Source organism: Suricata suricatta, chromosome 14 (genome assembly GCF_006229205.1).
Source record: "Suricata suricatta isolate VVHF042 chromosome 14, meerkat_22Aug2017_6uvM2_HiC, whole genome shotgun sequence".
In the NCBI taxonomy this organism is placed as follows: domain Eukaryota; kingdom Metazoa; phylum Chordata; class Mammalia; order Carnivora; family Herpestidae; genus Suricata; species Suricata suricatta.
Window position 1 is genome coordinate 46,678,150 of NC_043713.1, and position 19,530 is coordinate 46,697,679.

Consider the following 19,530-nt stretch of genomic DNA (forward strand, 5'->3'; position numbering starts at 1 on the left):
TAGATTGTGGTCTGAGTGGTGGCCGGGGGGCGGGGGCTGGGAGAGACCCGGCCCTGCCACCCGTCACAGCCCAGCAGTGCCGAGTGCACCCTCTGGTCCCTGCCTCCCTGTCCCAGCGAAGCGCTGCCTCTGCTCCTCAGCTCCTGTCTGGAGACTATCCTTCCTCTTTCCTTCTGCCACCACCTCGGCTTCCATACATGACCTGTGGTTGAGAGGACAACCGCTTGGGAGCTTTATAAGAAGTTGAAGTACTGAGAACAGGGAACACGAGTCGGGGGTTTTGAGTTTTGGGGGCATAGAAAGTTTGTACTGTGACAGAACTACCCTGTTGCCTTCCTTTTCTACTAAAAAAATGATCTAGAAGTTTGTTTTTTAATTCCTCATAGGACCATCAATAAATAAAGCCAAAAGTTTGGCCACTCAAGAGCAATACAGAGGTACAGAGCGAGAACAACTCCTGAATTTCTAGCCCCTTGCAAGGCTGGGGGACGTTGAACTGTGTCTGCGGGCCGCTCAGTTTACCATGGACAGTGGCTGTGCCGTCGAGGCTGAGTTGGACACTGGACGGTACCAGACATCAGGCCACTTAACAGGTGCAGCTTCAGCCGGAGTGCTTTTAAACTCAGGAAGGCAAATGTGAAGTGTGAAGCAGTATTACCTGATCGGAAGGCAGCCCCAGGATGCCACGGGGCCTTCCAGTTCCCCGGGAACGAGACCTAACTCTGGCAGGCGGAAGGCGACACTAGCGTGGCTGAGCGGAGTCTGCTCCCTGACACTTTTTAAAGGCCGATCAATGCAACGTTTTTCCTTTTCTTTTGGAGTAAGCCATCACACAAGTTCTATACCATATTTTTAGTAACATTTGAGGATGGTGTTAGATACACTTTACTATAACATTTTGTAGTTTAAAGAGCTTTATTAATGCAATAAATTAACTTTGTACACATTTTTATATATATATAAAAAAACTAGCAAGTGATTTCAGAATGTCGTAGGCCTCATTAGAGCTTGGTCTCCAAAAACCTGCTTGAAAAAAGCAACATGTTCTTCACAGTGTTCTCCTGTAAAAGAAATGCAGATGTAATCAGATGCGGCACAAAAAGGAAAACGAGAGAATGAAGCCTTTACAGCTCATAGATATGATGTATGCTGGGTTTTAACTTATTTTTCTTTCATAAAATGCTTTGTTTTCCTAAGCTTTTGAGCGGCCCTTTCATGCTCGGCTGCTGGGCACCCTCACAGCCCCAGCAGATCCCTGCCTGCCCCAGGTAACGCCGTCTTCCACGGTTGGCTAAGCTACAAAAAGTCGCAGGCCTGAAATAAAAGTGGCCTGCTCGCCCCCCCTCCTAAAGGAGGGGATGCTTTAGGTGTCAGAGCTCCGCGGAGAAGAATGACTGATAAGCCCCAGGCCATTTAGAACCCTCCGTGCCTCTTTCCGGTCTCGTGCCTGATCACGCCCAGACCTGCGGTCAGGCCTGGGCCGTGCCCCGAATGCGTCCACAGCAGGTTCCAGAGTCCACTAGCATTCTGACTGTCCTCCTACCGCTGTCATGGGTTTTTCTTTCTAAAAAAGCTCACGCAGGGGTTCCCCTTAGGAGAACTGCCCCCAAAAGCTTCTCGCCTACTAGCCTGCCAGCATTCCCTTGCTACTGTGAGGCTGTGTTCGCCCCAGGCCGCCTCCCCGCTGCCATACCCTCCCTCACCTGGTGTGAAGTTCGGGTTCCCTCGTAAGCGCTGGTTTCGCTGTTCAAAAAACCGAAATATAGTATAGAAAAGCATGTTGTCTTCAGTCTGCTTTGCTGCATCTAAAAATTTTCGTGCAGAAATGTTGTCATGGCCGCCAATGCCCCGGATGAACCTTAAGGCAGCTAACACTTGGTGTTTGGAAAGAAGCACTTCTACTATTTCGTCGTTCGCTGTCGAGAGGCGCTGGAAGGGGAGAGAAGTCCAGTAAGCGCCAGCAACAGGAAGAGATGCGAATGCGGTTTAAAATGGGGATACAGCAAAACATACCTTCAGCATATCTAGAGACAGCTGATGAGCGGGGGGGTAGAAACTTTCTAGGGACAAGAGCAGGCAAGCCTAAAAGACACGTTTTCACACCGGCTTCAGCATATGAGGGGTCAGGCAGCTCAATCTTAAATTCTTAATCCCAGAAGTAAAAGCCAGGGGACACATACCAGAGGCTTGGAGTCACTGAGGACGTGGTACTGCAGGAACTGGTGCAGCATGTAAAAGAGGTTGTGCTGGACCAGCGTCTTGATGACAAGCTCGTGTAGGTAGTGCTGAGGACAGAAACGGAAGACTGTTCCCGATCGCCTGACTACAGCACACGCGAGGCCAGGCATGTCTAGGACTGGCGCTATTCTAAGTGACGGATAAAGGTTTCTGTCACCTACACGGTGACAGGACACTTGATTAAACACTCATCCCACCCGAGCCTGACACGGTGAGGTCGGGAGAGTCCCTCAGAATTCAGTCTGGTGCCAGACCGCGCGCCGCTAAGTTGGGAGCACAGATGAGTGGAAGGTACCTGTACTGTGATCTGAAACTGGTTAAGAGAGCGAATATACTCCATCAGCACGGCGATCACAAACTTGTGAGGCATGTCCTGGAGAGGAAAAGCAGTCTCAAAACACTGAATGCTCGCAGGGAGGCCGCCTGCAGCTCCTCCTCTATCCACCCACTTGGTTTCGCGCCCATCTGGCCCAGTGTTGTTGCACTGGTTGTGCACAGATCTCTCCAGAACCTCCCACGCTGACGGTCATGTTTTGGCCTGAGCATTAGACACCAAACTGTTAGCACTAGGTCTTCACCCCAGATAACTCCAGTTCCTCTCATCACGTTAGGAGCCCTACCGCCTTCCTCAATTCTCTGAACAGAAGATTGGTCTTGGGACTCGTCACCCACCTTCTTCTCCGTGAAAACCGACAGGACGTGCGTGTACATGTCGGACTGGTCGACCACGGCCTGGGTCCGCACCGGCCTTCTGAGGAGCGGGCTGCTCCGGCTCGGCCCCGCTTCTACTGCCTAGATGCACATTGCAAACAGGACTCTCATCAGCTTCCAGGGACTCCCAGAACCCCGAATCCCAGCAAAGGATGGCACTTATTACGTGGACAGAACCGTTCTTCCTGTGCAGGCTGGGCAGGAAGTCAGAGCTGGTCATCTTGAAATTATACCAGTGTTCACAGATGGAACTAAAAAGCAGAAGTCCCTTTCCTCTTGAGACTCATTTTTCTCACCTCTTAAAATCCCTCACAGTCTTAATCATGGACTTTCTCCTATTTGTTACCTAATAAAAATACCTACCGCTTGCTTGTAAGGCTAGATGTGTGGGCTTTCGAGCGGTAAGCAAGGCCACCCAAATCTGGCTGACTCTAGTGAGAAAACGGACTACTTCAGCGAACCCCGTACAGCAGCTCGCCCCAGTGCTGACTGTGCAGCTGTGGTGGGGGCTGGAGAAGCACCGGCGTCACCAGGGAAGGACCACACTTTGGCCCGCACCCTTGGGCGAAGACTCAGAGCCAGAGCAAGGGATGCACAGAAACCCATCTAGGGTCAGCCCTCCTGACTCCCACAGCCCAGTATGCCAGCAACAAAGCCAGGGCGGCTCTGGAAAAGTCCAGCCCCCCTCATGTCTTCCAGGGCAGGGACAGGCGCGCTCCAAGGTCCCTCGGCCTTCAGTAGCCTGCGTCAGTTCTGTTACCCCCAAGGAGCTGAAGGGGAGTGCAGTTCTGGCTTCCTCCTTATTGCCTGTGACCGCTTCGGTTTTAAGCCCCAGGACTAATCAGGTCCCTGAAGTGAAATAGGTCATTCCACTCATCCTAACAGTACAGCAGAAACTGGTTACGGGCCACGTCAGTGGTTTCTAGCCGTTCACAACAAACACTGGAACCCGCTCTGGAAGCACGGCGCTAACACTTCATCACTATCCTGACAGGACCCTGACTGAATGCCAGGAGGATTCTTAATATTACAGCTGTTACAGCCTGAAAGGAGAAAGAAACAAGGGGCAAAAGGATTATACTCCTAATGTGCTAAGTCCGGGCTCTGACCTGGCAGAAGGATGTATAAAGTAAGGCAAAGCTGAAACCATTTTTCTTCTCCATATAACAGGTAAGACCAAGGAACTAATTGTAAGATTCACCAGAGGTTGAAAACCAGTGAAGTGACACAGCCTCAAGCTAATGGAAGGCACAAACTCTGAACCTCTGGCCCCGCTACAGCCACCTGACACGCACACCCCAGCAGCATTATCATCCGAGCAGAACTTCGAATTATAATTGCTTAGGAGGCGCGCTGGGGTGGCGGTGGGGGCGGAGGAGGGCCCTTCGTCCCAGCACGCACACAGCTTACCGTTGTGTAGCTCTGCTCAGCGTCCAGGTACTTCTTATACTCGTGATTGAGTTTGTCAAAAACTGTGGCGATCACGGGTAACGTTGCTCTGTCTGACTCGCTCAACACTGGAAAGAATGTTCACGCAGGTCAACCAACTTTACATCCGCTTCAGAGCTCAGGTCGCTAGCATAGAAGTGACTGATCTCAAAGGGTTACCAGGGCAAACATACCTTCAAGGGGCATTCAGAGAAAGGGTAGCATGTGGAGACTAGGAATCACTCACCAGCCCTGCCTCACTTCTAGGAAAAGGAGCTATGGGAGGTTTCAGTACAAAGTGCTCAAAGTAGACACACATGCAGTGAGGGACCTGGACTCTGGGAACTGGTTAGGGCTGGGATGCTAGTTCATTACCCTCAGGTGCGCCATGGTTAGCCTCGCTTTTGCCTGGAGCCCTCTGGTTGAGCTTTTCTACCCAAGTCACTGTAAGTCATTTTTCTATTTCCTGGTCTTTCCAAGGGGTTAAATAATCCATTCTTCAAGTGAAGAATGAGGCTACACGCTATGGACAAAAGCAGACAAATGTGGTCCAGCTCCCAGTAAAGGCTGTGGGCAGCACAAGCCCTGTACTGGAATGAGCCTGATGGGGAAGGACTCATCCACTTACTTTGCGAACAGACAGACAGGATGACCATCTTGCACTCCTTTCTCTGGAGGAGAAAGTCCATCAGTCTTCCTTTATCTGGCAAGAGGTTTACGATGGGCTGAAGCTTTACTTGGAGGTTCCAGAGGTAACCTGGATTGAGGCAGCAAACTTCATACAGGATGCAAATGTGAACAAAAGCCCAAAAGATGGCTCCCCTAAAACATTCATATGGGCGCGGGGGAGGGGCAATCCTGCAGAGCACTGTTACTATCCCAAGTGCAGGCCAGGGCGCGCAGGACACGCCTGACAAAGGGCGCCCAGCCAAACTACCACTGCCGGCTTGATGGTTCCTTCCAACAAGGTCACCCTCTCTGATCACAGGGGCATCAATGGTGTAGCTCCCAAAATACGGGCAGGTGACAAGTCTTCAATCAACTCAGAGCAGTTCTGTTCCCACACCCAGCCCCCTTTTAACCTTGAAGGTAGAAAAGGATGTCAACATGGTATAAACTTGAGTCCTATACTTTGGTTTCTCCCGCACTGGCTCTCCACAGGAAAAAAAAGGGACTCCAGAGGCTCCCAAGGAAGTTCATAATTCATCCATTCACCAATCCATGAATTTCCTAAACACCCATACTGCCAGGTAGGCCAGTAGTGCCTCTCTCAGTTGGGGTTCCACAAGAGAATTCAACACTGCAGTAAAGAGGACCTGGTGACCCCTACTCAATTCTCCCACAGTTGGTCCAGAGCCAGCCCATTCCAGACAGAGAGAAGGGAATTCTACATGCAGTGGAGACCTCGAGAATTCTTGCGAATCCCAGTGTTACAGTTAAGACAGGAGAATACATGGACCACAGAAGACAAATGTAGAAAGTGCTCCAGCAGGAAGTTACAAGCACCAGGGCGTTCCTGGGAGAGCGAGCCAGCATCCTGAAGGAGCTGCACCAGCACAGCGGGAAGCACGAGCGCACCTCTATGCAGACGGAACAGCAAAGGGCAAAGGCACACGTGCGGGCATGAGAGTGGGACAGGGCAGGGAGGGCCTTGCACACCATGCTATGGCATCTGGCTTTTCAGAACGGACAGACCTGAATGGGCTAGAAGCAGGGGAGTAACCGTTCTTAGTTGTGTATAATAAAGTAATATATGCGGGGCACCTCAGTCGCTCAGTCAGTTAAACCTCTGACTCTTGATTTTAGCTCAGATCATGATCTCACAGTCTGTGGGATCAAGCCCCACAGTGGGCTCTGCACTGACAGCATGGAGCCTGCTTGGGATTCTCTCTCTACCTCCCTCTCTCAGAATAAACATTTAAAAAATAATAATATGTGCTCAGGATAAAACAGAATAGAGAACAGAATATAAAGCGAAAATTTTTCCCATTCCCAAGCTTGAAGGGAGAGATCATTTCTCAGATTCACCCTGAAAACGTCGCTGGCTACAAGTATCATCCACAGCCAAGTTCTGTTTTCTAACAGGACGACTGTCCCCTCTGACCCACCTTGGCTTGCGCTGATGATGATGTCAGGCTGGAAGACAATCCAGGATGAAGAATCTGCATGTTATAGGAAATGGTAAACCAGGATGAAAACAAAAGGCAAACCCAGTTCTAATTAGCACTCGCCCACCCCCTATCTGCAGCGGCTACTGGGGCCCGGGTGGCGAGGAAACCTCCCCAGGGGGCTCCCAAGATACTGTTGAGGTTCTTCACAGGTTCCAAGGCCAAGGCCTCAGGACCACACTCAGACACCAATATAAAGGTGGGGGGTGGGTAACATCTTCACTTCTGGGCACAGCGGCCAGGCCTTTGTCAAGGATACAGAGTTTGCATGGGACAGGGGACTGGCTGGTCACCGGAGCAGGACCTGCAAATGGAAAAACAAAGTGTGTAAGGACAATGCCACCAGAAAAACCTGCCCACACCAGTGCTTCGAAGGGGAAATGCAGTACTTTTAAACCTTCAGGAAATGCTTATTCGACTATAATTAAATAAGAAAGGAGCGAACTGTCTTGTACCACTGGTAACACACATGAGGAAGAAGGGGACAGTTGTCAGGACAATCAGTGAAAATGGCCTCCCAGGGAGGAGGAAAGGATGACGGATTCATTCAGAGTTCCTCATTCTTCTACAATAATCAAAGGTGACGTCATCATTTTCACATGCACAGTAAAAAAACCAAGTGCCCGATGCGCTCCATCCACATCCCAGGTCAAGTGCTGAAAAGATTTCAAATAAAAGTATGTTGGGCTTTAATGGTCTAAATAATGAGCTCCATGCTCCACTGCACAGAGTAGGTCCAGGCACAGAGATCTCATCTAGGAAACGGACCCCAAACACCTCACACGACAGGGACTCCCAACTACCAGTTGCACTGCCCGTTCGTCCATGGTGAACTTGAGAAATGCAGCTCTGCTCTGATGACCCAGGGACAATCAGAAGACACGATTTGATCAGCAGCTTGGAAAAGGCAGTCATTTTGGACAGACCACCGAAAAGAGGGAAGGGCCCAGACAAGCTAAGGCAAAGAACACTTGAACCTAGAACCTGAGAGTGAAGTTCTTGCACGTGGGCCTCAACTCTGGCTGCCAATCACATTGACTAACTGCTGCCAGGTGAGAGCGGGGCCCTTGGCGGGGAAAGCCTCACAGGTGATCCTGATGTGTAAGCTGCTCAAAAACCACTAGCTGAACAGACCAAAGGCAGAAGGGGGAACAGGAGCAGCCGCCCAGCGCGTCCCAACAGCACACCCTGCAACCACACAGGGCGGGCAAGACAGACGCTACAAGCCTGCAAGGGGCATACAACCTCGCCGGTAAAATATGACAGAAGGTCTGTAGCCGTAAAAAAAATGCCCTACCAACCCACACTCTGGGGGCCAGAGATTCAATGAACTCTTGAATTCTTATTAATCTTTCTCTAAGCAATGATTGTGGTCACACCTGGCACTTGTTTTATTATAACTGGCCAATTCCAACCTGTGAGCAACCGGAACAGAGCTTAAGGTTAAGGTCTAAATTCGGTTTTCCTGCCAGTTCCCCGGGAGTTACCTTCACACCAAGTTAACAGGAGATACAAGACAACCATTTGATACAACCTATTCTTTTGATACAACCTATTCTTTTAATGCTTACATTACTAGCCCTGGAATAGGAAGATGCTGGAAGGAACACAAAGCCCTCCAAAAGCACATGGGCCTGGGAACCCCCATGTGCACCCCTCATTCCATCCACTACGCAGAGGTCCCCTTACCTGCCATGGGGATCTGATAGGGCTGAATTGAGCGAGCCGGAAGCACCGGGTGATGGAAGGTGGTGGTGCCATCAAACTCTCCCCTTAACTTGATGTCAAATATCACCGATGTCTGAAGTGGAGAAAAGTAAAACTCTGATGCCAAACGACCCATGACTTGGCCTGCCCCTTCCGTTCTCCCAGACTCCGCCATTCCGTCAGCTGAGAGTCTGCGTGCCCCCGCACCACACCCCTGCAGGCTGATTCTAGGCGGGGAGGAGTCCGCCGTGAGATCACGACGCTGTTACACTGTCCCCACGCTCACGCACACCCCTGGCGTTTATGACAGGCTGCCCCTGAAGCGCTCCAAGTGATTTCAGCAGATCTGTTGCACTTCCACTGGAAAGACCTTCATTAGCCGCCCTGCGGGAGGCTGGGACACAAGGAGCTTGTCTGACCAGACACCCAGCTAACCATGTAGGGCAAAAAAAGGACCTGTTCTAGTCTTTCTCTTGGGCCACAAAGCCTCAAAATCACGATCACCTAGGGTTATCTATCCTCACAAGGAAACACAAAGCTCATGTGCTCACACCAAGACTGTGCCTCTGCAGTCAATTCCCAGCTTAGCTGAGCCGACCAAATAATTGTTCCGGAGTCAAATACCCTCATGTGCTACTACTTTCTGGAAGTTTTTTAATTAACTGTAATCAATAGATAGGGAACCATGGTTTTTTCTCAACCATCTAGAATGCCAAACCCATTTGCATCTGGAAGACCAAAGCTTTAGCATGAAAAGTTCTTTCTGGTCTTCATTCTGAATGTTTTATCAATTTTCATAACTCTTTTTTTTAATGTTAATTTATTTTTGAAAGAGTGCACACGGGGCAGGGGCAGAGAGAGAGGGACAGAAGATCCGAAGCGGGCTCTGTGCTGACAGCAGTGAGTCATGAATGTGAGATCGTGACCTGAGCTGAAGTCGGCCACTCAACAGACCAAGCCACCTAGGCACCCCAATTTTCAAACTCTAAAGCCACACTGACAGACCAGACGCCCACACACAACTCCTACCTCTGTATCTTGATGATGAACGACCACCAGGTTATCCACCACGTTTAGGGCAAATTTCCCCGTCCGATTTAACTTTAGTATGTGCATCTTTTTACACGCACCTTCTCTGTAGGATAACAGAAAGGTCAAAACATAGATCGACAAGCTTTAGTTCATATTTTAAAATTGGAGAAAGAGGACTGCATTAAATATACCGTGGTAGATGATATAGGACTACCTCCGCTCCTGTACTGTTGGAGGTCCGAGAATGATGCCTCAAGAAGAGAACGTAAAGCTGTCCGTATCTAGAGAATAAAGAAACACGTGTCACCCCCGACCATCGAAATTCCTCCATGCTCAATGCTGAATTATGAGGCCGTAAAAGTTAAGTAAATTATGACATATTCCCTAATGGAATATTTCGCAGCCAACAAAAAACATTTTCAAAGTGCAGTTAGCTAAGAAAACAAACAAAATCAGGGCCATTATATAAAGTGAAAAGGGGGATGCAAAACTAAATATAGCTCCATCATAGTACTTTAAAAGGAAAACACAAACTTGCTGCACAATGTCCAAAACTGCTAGAAATAAAGGCATGTTGTTAATAATAGCTATCCTTGAGTAATAATCTCAGTCTATTTTCTTTTTCTGAAACTTTCCATATCTTCCAAGTTCTACATAACGAGTGTATTCCTTGCCAACAGGAATATATAATCCCTCTTCATTTGTAAGCCTCATGGAAGAAATGCTTCTATGACTAGTTCCCGCATGCACCTGCTACTCTGGCGGCTGGCACAGCCCTCCGTCTGCCACAGGGCGGAGACCGGAGGGAAGGGAGCGGGTCCCTGCCACCACTGGGCGCAGGCTGCTCTCACTGTGTCTGTTCTCCTAACTGGGATGCCACGGGAGGTGGCCTTTAAAAAAAGGGCATTCTAACTGCCAAAGAATGTTAAAGTTCAAAACCACTGTTTTAGGCCACAGAAGAATCAGAATTAATTTAGAAGTAAAATCTGGACATTTTTGAGAAGGGTTATGGGTACATAAGATATTCTTTGCGTCAGTTTCTATTCTGTTTAAAACTTCAAAAATAAAGCTTAAAAAATTGAGATACTCTGCATTTATAAGTGAGAATGTACCTTCCTACATAAGAAACTCAGTTCCATGTTTGTTAAACTATGCTCTTCTTTAAAGCAAGTAAGATACATTTTAGCTTTAAAAAAAAAAAAGTCCTAGATAACCTTCAACTACTCAAGGAATAAACAAAAACATTCTGGAACTAAGATACCTAAAAAATAACTTGGTCCAATTTTCTCATTTTATCAGACCAGAATGTTGAAGAAAAAAAAACTTCCCTCAGATCACAAAGCTGGTAAATTCAGAAAAGAAGGCCAAGCTGACGACCAGTTTTCTCTATTCATAAAACCTAGGCGCTGAGCAGGAAAGCGGGAGCCTTCACCGTGTGCTCCAAGTGCACGTGTGGGAAGCGCCGCCCTGCGGTGCTTTCAGAGGGCACCTCTGCTACTTCTATCACCAGAAGCCATGTCAGCAAGGAATTCTCTCAAAAGACAGACATACATGGTTGCCATCGCGATGTCTCTCTCAGAAAGGCTCAGTTTAGTAGACTTGGGCGCAGCTGGTAATTCAATCTCAAACTTGGGCAGCTTTGACATGGTGCCAGCCTGTTGGAGGCGATACAAGTTTTAACTAGTTAAACCCGTTTGATGCTTTAGCATTCCCTACACAAACCCATGGAGGACAGGCGCACACACTGTTTCTCCATCCTTTCCAAGGTCCCACTATGTCCTTTACTCCCTGGGGTTGGTCCCCACAGAAAGTCATTCCTGGCCTTGCGGGGATGGCGCAGTGTGCCCTCTAGTGGTCAGAAGTGGCGTGGTTACTGGAGAAACTTGCCCCTTTAAAGTCCTGGACACCTTAGTATATTAGAGGAACAGGGTGGGAGGGGGAAAAAGGGAATTTTTCCTAAAGAGAGGCTCGCTCTTACCCGAAAATAAAAGGGCTGCAGCACATTCCCAAGGACCGTGGTAGACAGCAGAATCACAGCACCCTCAGGGCAGTACATGTACCAGTTCACGTTGATATTCTGGCTCTTCAGGAGTTTCAGATTTCGTTTCTCTGGTAACACCTAAAGCAAAGTTCGAGAAACAGAGTCTTTATTTTAAAATCAGCAAAATGGAAGATGACTGACGGTAAGAAAACAGGAAAAAGCAGGAAAAAACCACAGAGTTAAATTGCACAGTTTTTGTTTGTTGCATCTACCGACCCCCACGCTCAGTGCTTTATCAATCTTGGCTCATTTATTCCCACCCCAACCCTGGGAAGTAGCAGCATGGATACCTGACCGAGGAGAAAATAAGGCGCAGACACCATTACGCAGTCACAGCCCAGGCAGGGCAGCTCCCAGCAAGAGCCTGCGCACTTGCTGGGCATCACCTATTCAAGAGCCAGGACAACGTACTCCCTCCTCCAGCCCGTGGTAGCAATGCCCCCCCACCCCACCCGAGGCCGTGCGCTGAATCACCCACACCCAGCCTGTAGCGCCTGCTGTCCCTCTGGCCTCCATTTGGACTCCAGGTAGCACCGTGTCTGGGAGCACCTTCCTTTTGCTACCAATCATGTTCGTGACACTCTGAATGCAAACCTAATATTTTACGGTTAAGGCGTGTTTTAAATACGTCCCAAATATTCAGATACATTCAGGAACGCTGTCTAGAGCCCCAAGACACGAATGCTCCTAGAACACTGTGCTCAAGAATCGACGTGGAAGTCAGGGCAGAGAGGCGCAGGTGTCTTGGCAATTTGGGTATAAGGATGTGCTAGAGTCCTCTTCTAACTTATTTCTTGAAGATCTGCAGACCCTCTAGATGATGGGAATGTACACTTTTCCTCTACAGAGAACAAAAAATTATATGATTGCCACAAGGAACCCTTCGGGAAAGCAGGTGATCCTATCCAACCTACTGTGTACACAAAACTCTCTTTCCATGTGTACGAGATCTGTGCAGTTTGTTTTCTTTCTGCTGGTCGTCACAAAGGTCTTGAGGATGGCCTCACGGCAAAGCACCATGGCATTAACATCTCACATTTGGCTCTCGCAGGTGTATTTTCTCCATCAGTACATTCTAAGTTATGCTGCCTTCATTAGGTCAACAAAATTAAGGGGCGCCTGGGTGGCTCAGTTGGTTAAGCATCTGACTTTGGCTCAGGTCATGATCCTGCAGTTCGTGAGTTCAAGCCCTGCATCGGGCTCTGTGCTGACAGCTCAGAGCGTGGAGCTACTTCAGATTCTGTGTCTCTGTACCTCCCCCACTCATGCTCTGCCTCTCTCTCTCAAAAATAAATAATTTAAAAAATTAAAACAAACAAAATTAAACCCTGAGGAGATCCTAACACTGTCTAGATTAGCTCCACGGAAAGATTCAGAAGCACGCTCAACAGTCAGGCAGCTGGAATGTATTCCCAGACGATGAGGCAGGCACAAAGTCAAGTCCACAGAGTGAAGAGGCAGGATGTGCAACGAGAAGTATTTGCAAACCATCTCATCTGAGAAAGGGCTAATACCCAGAATGTATGTCTATGGACCCCTCATCTGCAATTCTGGCCAAAATGTGGAAAACAGATATCCCTATGCCGGCAGTCAGAGTGCAAAGTTCTGGACAAAATTTAGCAATATTGGATGTTCATACCTGTGCTGTAAATCCCCTTCAAGAACTGCCTCACCCAAGAAATGCTTGCAAGCAGATTCACTGCAGAACTGTTTACAGTCATAACAAAATGAAAGCCAGAGGTTCATCAACAGGGAATTAGTGTAGCCGCAGGGCACTCACACAGCACTACTCAGAATAAAATATGGACAAATGTCCACGCCCTACTGCCATGCAAAAAAAGCCAGCCACAAGTTCATATACAACATTCCCATTAAAAAAAAATTAAGTTTGTGTGTGTGTGTAGAAAATAACGAAAAATGTATTAAACTATTCATACTAGTTATTTCTAGGGATTATGGGGGGACTTTTACCTCCCAGATAGCCTGGTAATGTGTGTTTTCTAAAAAAACATGTATTTCTTGTTATTTAGAAATAATAAAAACCCAAACAAAACCCTACCATTCTAGAATCTCAAAATATCTATTTAGCAGTGAATTCAGAAGGCTGCCGCACGGCCATCACAGATCTCTGTCCAGCAAACAGAAGTGATCAACATAATACCTGGTAAAATTCAATTCCTTGATCTGTTATGAAGACAATTTCAGTAGAGCTGGTCCAACAGAATCCAAGTATGTTGGCATTCTTGGTCTGAAAGAATTACAAAAAACCTTTTAAATTAATTAGCTTTTGTGGAACTCTTCAAAGGTTTAAAACACTCTATTTCTATCACTCTTTAATAAAAGTTACCCCGCTTTGATTACTTACTAAGAAATCAAACTTTCTTTTCAAAGTGACGGTCCCAGATTTCCACCTGGGACACTGCACTAAAGCCCCTGACTCTTAGTCCTTCCCGTCAAGCAGACAGAAAAGGTAACTGACCAGCACGCACAGCTATCAACCATTTCCTTAAGGAAAATCAAAGGACAGCTGACTTCCTCTTAGTCAAGCTGTATTAGAAAAACAGGCATTATAAAAGTAGAAAGGCTTAAAGGTCCTCAGGGAGCCTGCCCCTTCACCCCCCCCTCGCTGCACAGCTGTGCCCCAAGCTCGAGGCCGCAAAGGGCTGGGACAGGGGCCCTGGGGCGCACAGACCAGGAGGTCTGTGAGGGGCTCAGTCCACGGGCCAAAGGGCCCCTCCTTGTCGCAGAGCCCACCCTACACTCTATTTAGCAAAACCACCGTGAAGCTGGTAAAAGCTGTACCCAGCCGCTAGCACCTTCTACTTCCCAGGTGCCAGTGAGCTGCGCCCCTCTAGCCTCCTTTATGCTACCCGGCCAATCTAATTAAAACGGATTAGAACCTAGACTTGAGGAAGGACACAACAAGGACAACAAATCAAAGAAAGGAAACATCATCAGGCGAGGGAGCAAAACTCCTGTTCCTAAAACCTCCTAGGAGGCCACTACAAAAGTAACCCAGGGCACCCCCGCCCAGGCAGCCAGCGCAGGGGCAACGAAGTGTGGGTGTTGCCGGGTGATTAACATCCTGTCACCCATTTAACCCCCCTCCCCCATTTCATCCTGTAGGAGAAGAAACAGGCTTTTAAAACTTTTAAAACTGGGCCGACTGGGTGGCGCGGTGGGTTAAGTGTCCCACTCTTGATTTTGGCTCAGGCCGCGAGCTTAACGGTTCTGGAGATCCAGCCCTAAGTCGGGCTCTGTGCTGACAGTGCGGAGCCTGCTTGGGATGCGCGCGCGCTCTCTCTCCCCCCTTCCCGTGCCCGCATGCTCGCTCTCTCAAAAAAAATAAACATAAAAAAAAACCTTTTAAAACTGGCCAGAGTCACAAAGCCAACATCCTGCCTCCAAGTGTGGGCTGGGACCCCCCACGGTGCACCGGACCCCCACCCTGTGACCCACACAGCGAGCTGGCCCGCAGCTTGGAGAGGATCCAGGCTCATACCTTGCATTCCTGAGTGTATTCCAGCTGAGAGCTATCCGGGATAAAATTAGAAAAATCCTGAAAAGTAAAAAAAAAAAAAAAAAAAAAAAAAATCACAAGGAGAAATTTGATTCAAGCAGCAAACTGCCAACCGACACTGGCATACCACACGACAGACAGAAGACAAATTTAAAAGTGATCACAAAAAAAACTGATAGAAGACAGGAAAACTAAGAAGACCAATTTGGATAATCTGCCTCCTTCCAATTTAATTTTTTAAAAAAAGTTAATCCAATTATGCAGTGAGCGTTCAGAAACTGAAAACTGAAAATCGATGGATTCCAGAGAAAGGTGTTGCTGCCTCTTATAAGAGGCTTTCCAACAACGTTAGCAGTTAATGCTGACGGGAGAAAATCACATTCTGCCTGATTCCAATAGTTTGTGCTCTACGTCACAAATGGTGATGGCGAATACCTAGGAAAGCGAAAATGCCAAACGGGGGCTCCAACTTCGTGTTCCTAGTGCATCATCAGAAGATGCAAGCAGTGAGTAAATGGAGTGACTCCAGGAGAGCTAATTCACAAGTTGCCAAAAATATAACTCACATGACCTTGCCACTACCAATCAACCCAAAAGATGCCTGAGGTTCCAAATTATTTTTTTAATGTTTTTTTAATTTATTTTTGATACAGAGAGAGACAGAGCCTGAGAGGGGGAAGGGCAGAGAGAGAAGGAGACACAGAACCGGAAGCAGGCTCCAGGCTCGGAGCTAACTGTCAGCACAGAGCCTGACGCGGGGCTCGAACCCACGAACGTGAGATCTGACCTGAGCCGAAGCCGGAGGCTTAACCGACTGAGCCACCCAGGCGCCCCTCCAAATTACTTTAAAACATTTTTAAGTCAAAAATGACAAACTAAGGCCACAAATATTTTTCCCTTGAAATGTCTCTCTCACCTTCAAGAATTCCCAAGGTTTGGGGCTCCTGGGTGGCTCAGTGCTGTGCTGACAGCTCAGAGCCAGGAGCCTGCTTCAGATTCTGTGTCTCCCTCTCCCTCTAACCCTCCCCTGCTCACACTCTGTCTCTCTCTGTCTCTCATAAATGAATAAACATTTAAAAAAAAAAGAATTCTCAAGGCTCAAATACAGTACAACAGAACTAGAACTTTCAAGATATTAAAATAATAAAAGCCTCCTTTAGCTGTTTTACGCAATTAATTCTCTTCTGAGTGTACCTCTAATGTCCTTTCCTTTATTTTGTATTTAAAAATATGTCCGGGGGCACCTGGCTGGCTCAGTCAGAACAACTGATCTTGGAGTTGTGGGTTCGAGCCCTATGTTGGGTTTGGAGATTACTTAAATAAAACTTTAAAAAATAAACAGGAGCACCTGGGTGGCTCAGTCAGTTAAGTACTGACTTCAGCTCAGGTCCTGATCTCCTAGTTTATGAGTTTCAGCCCCACATCAGGCTCTGTGCTGACAGTTCACAGCCTGTTTGAAATTCTGTGTCTTCCTCTCTTTCTCTCTGCTCTTACCCTGCTCGTGCGCTCTCTCTCTCTCTCTCTCTCTCTCTCTCTCTCTCAAAAATACAATAAACATTTAAAAATATTTTTTAAATAAATAAAGACCTGTCTTACCACAGTTTTTGAGGTCCTCTGAACAGCCAATATCTTATTTTCTAAGGAAAACTTAATGCATTTCACTTCTCCTTTGTCTTCCATTCTTTAAGGGAAAAAAAAGTCTATTATGAGTTAAAAAGTTAAGAACTGAATTCTAGCATCTAACATTTTGTGAGAAAAGGCAAGTTAAATACTCAGGAAGCAGCAAATCTTAGTTGAAAATTCTATTTCTGACACTATCAGGACTTCTTCTCAAACAACAAAATTTTACAGGCAGCAAGTCACTGGTGAAATTTACATTTTTGTGGTTAACAAGTGACTGAAGACCAGAGGACGATGCACTTTCCCGAGAGTCACTTGGACACAAGGAACAGCCACACAGCAACCTTCCCCACGAACCACCACCTTCCCTCCCCGCCCGCTCACAGCCAAGCGGGCGAGTGTATGCTTTCCATTTACTTCCCAACCTCCGGCATCTTACGGGAAACAGAGTTACCAAAGGAGTCAAGGGATGAATTGCAGAGCGACACAAGCTAACTTAACGACTGCGGTGACAGCTAACACATGTCAAAACTCATCAACTGTGTAAGTTAAATATATGCAATTAATTATACCCCAAGAGAACTGTTAAAAATACACACAAAATTGCTAAAATGTTTGCCATGAGGGGCGCCTGGGTGGCTCCATCAGCAGGCATTTGACTTCAGCTCAGGTCATGATCTGGCCATTCGTGGGTTCGAGCCCCACATCAGGCTCTGCGCTGACAGCCTGGAGCCTGCTTCGGATTCTGCGTCTTCCTCTCTCTCTCTGCCCTTCCCCTGCTTGTTCTCTCTCTCTCTCTCAGGTAAATAAATAAACTTAAAAAAATAAAATAAAATGTTTGCCATTGAAACTAAAATTTTAAAAGAAAATAAATTCAGTATCTTCCTCCCCACACCCTACCATGCCCCCCAAATCTGAATCCTGCGCTGTTACTTTCCACACCCAAATGATCACCAAGACTTACCCAAGACCTTCGCAAGCACCTCCCGAGTGCGCATGTGATTTCAGTCTACTCTGCCTCGGGTCTGGGCTTCAGTACACCTAGCTCAGACTATCACAGTCCTCGCTCAGTCGTAGCCCTGACTGATATGCTCCCAAGTAAGCCAGCATCGATGTCATGAACAGCGTGATCTTTCCCAACGCTGATAGGATCGTGCCACGCTCCATCTGACAATTTCCAATAGGATAAAGCCCTGATTCCATAGCAAAATACGTAAGGTTCAAGCTGACTCCCGCCAGTGGCAAAACCACCCCGCCACCCCTTCCCTGCCTGCAAGGACACCTGATCTCAGTTACACAGACCTGGAATCCCCCCAGACACCAAGCTTGCTCAGCTCTGCACTTGGTGTTCTGGCTATCTGAAAGACCACCTCCCTTCCCCACGTAAAACCATTCCATTCTACCTTTAAAGTTTAGCTCAAAGGCCTCCTCCTCTCTGAGGCCTTCCCAGTCCTAGGCAGTGGTCTTCCTCAGACTGCCCCAAAGGCAATGTCTCATCTCTTCTGTGTGCCCCAATTCTGAACACAGTGCTGTTACAGCACTTTCTCACAATCGATAGAATGTGTCTACACACTTAGCTCCCACACTACATTTACGAGCTCTCTCAAAGGGCGCCAGGCTAGTTCGAAACCTTCACGTGCCCCACGCCTAGCATGGGGGCTGCAATCAGTGGTGGCCAAACAAATGATGAGTGATTCATTTTCCACTTTAAAAACTCGTTATTAACATGGGCCACCTGCAAAAAATTTAAGTCACCGTTGAATTGAGGGCCCACACTACACTTTCCTTCCAGTAATCAAAGGAATAAACACCAGATAATATATTAACCAAATCAAGATACTTCTGAAAGTGAAAGGAAGTGCTGTTCGCAATTATACTGGTCCAACTGCATACACTGGGACCTCCGGAGACCGCTGGTGGAAGCTGCGACTTTCTTAATATACATTATAATACAGGAAACACTAACCTAGAAACTTCCTCCACCTACCACACTCTCTGGAAAGAGCTGGGCCACAAGCAAATGAAGGCCCTCCTCCGTCAAGACACCGCAAATGGGCACATCAGTAAACTGACTTGCTAATTTCAAGTAGGAGGAAGTAGGTACCCTAAGTTGAGAGCATTTGATTCCCAAATTGAGAGAGAACTACGCTACCCATCTCACTGGGACATAAGTATTGACATGTGCCACCAATACTGCTCTGCAGGTGTCTGCTTCCCTCTCCCTAGAGACAGGGATAGGCATGCACACACACTTTAGAACTTTTAGAGAAGACAAAGGACAAACTTTTAAAACCACCTTCTCAATATGAAACAGAAAAACAGCATTTTGTTTCCAGGTGAAAATTATTCTGTAAATGTCAATCATTTACCTAAATGAGATGGGATTCCTATCATCTGGGCCTTTAACTACCACCCCAGTAGCTCCACCAGATCGAACTGCAAAAACCTAGGAGAGAAAAGAGGCAACGTTAAGCGCCTGAACTTTGAAAGACATTAGATGCATACACCAACCCTACAAGTGATTACTTCTACCACACCCCACGCTTGGTTCGGCTAAACTAAGGTGGCACGTATCCATCTACACGAATGGACTAGTGTTCACACGAATTTTAAGGGGCACAGACCAAAAAGGTTATACCATTCCGAGTGCCGCCCACTCCGCAAAACCGGGCCGGGGTCGCCGAGGCTACAAATTCTAATCCGGTTCTGCAAAGGCGCCACTGATTCACCTAAACACACCTGCTACTCCTCACACCGCTTTCCCCTCCCGTTTCCAAAATCCCAAGAATAAGGGCAATCTTAATCCCTAAATCGTTGACTGCAAGTGTAACTAATGACAAACACAACACAGGCACCGGGAAAGGGCAGGCGAGCTAACGGCGGACCACCCGGCCAAAGGGTGCTGCTGGGTCGGTGGCGTAGGTTCGGGGTCGACCCAGCTGTCACTTTGGAGGAGAAAGGCTCCGCCGCGGTGGCGCCTGGTCCCTCGGCCCACCCAGCAGCACGGATCTGGTGCCAGTCCCGCGCCGGGACCGGAGGAGAGGCCCCAGGCCTGGTCCCCAGTC

At 47.8% G+C, this 19,530-nt stretch overlaps 2 protein-coding genes across 4 annotated transcripts in view; one reads left to right on the plus strand and one right to left on the minus strand.

Moving 5' to 3' along the window:
- Positions 1-1,196, plus strand: part of NPC1 (NPC intracellular cholesterol transporter 1) — a 53,820-nt gene extending 52,624 nt beyond the window's left edge. Inside the window, exon 25 of the mRNA XM_029922985.1 lies at positions 387-1,196. Coding sequence (XP_029778845.1) covers positions 387-469 — 83 coding nt within the window. The 3' untranslated portion in view covers positions 470-1,196. The remainder of the gene's footprint in view (positions 1-386) is intronic.
- On the minus strand, positions 897-18,938 carry RMC1 (regulator of MON1-CCZ1). 3 transcript variants are annotated; one of them, XM_029922987.1, is made up of 19 exons: positions 18,835-18,937; positions 16,442-16,526; positions 14,828-14,884; positions 13,487-13,573; positions 11,263-11,403; positions 10,836-10,939; positions 9,476-9,565; positions 9,282-9,387; positions 8,235-8,346; positions 6,805-6,849; positions 6,486-6,539; positions 5,006-5,134; positions 4,360-4,466; positions 2,911-3,030; positions 2,534-2,611; positions 2,181-2,285; positions 2,014-2,082; positions 1,704-1,929; positions 897-1,061 (listed from the first exon to the last, which is right to left on the minus strand). In XM_029922987.1, the coding sequence occupies exons 2-19, from the start codon at positions 16,523-16,525 to the stop codon at positions 982-984; spliced, it is 1,794 nt and encodes a 597-aa protein (XP_029778847.1). In that variant the 5' UTR covers position 16,526; positions 18,835-18,937; the 3' UTR covers positions 897-981. The 3 variants fall into 3 exon arrangements, with proteins under 3 accessions (XP_029778847.1, XP_029778846.1, XP_029778848.1); XM_029922986.1 differs by having other exon boundaries at positions 5,006-5,152; XM_029922988.1 differs by lacking the exon at positions 2,014-2,082 and having other exon boundaries at positions 5,006-5,152; positions 18,835-18,938.
- Positions 18,939-19,530: the final 592 nt, after the last annotated feature.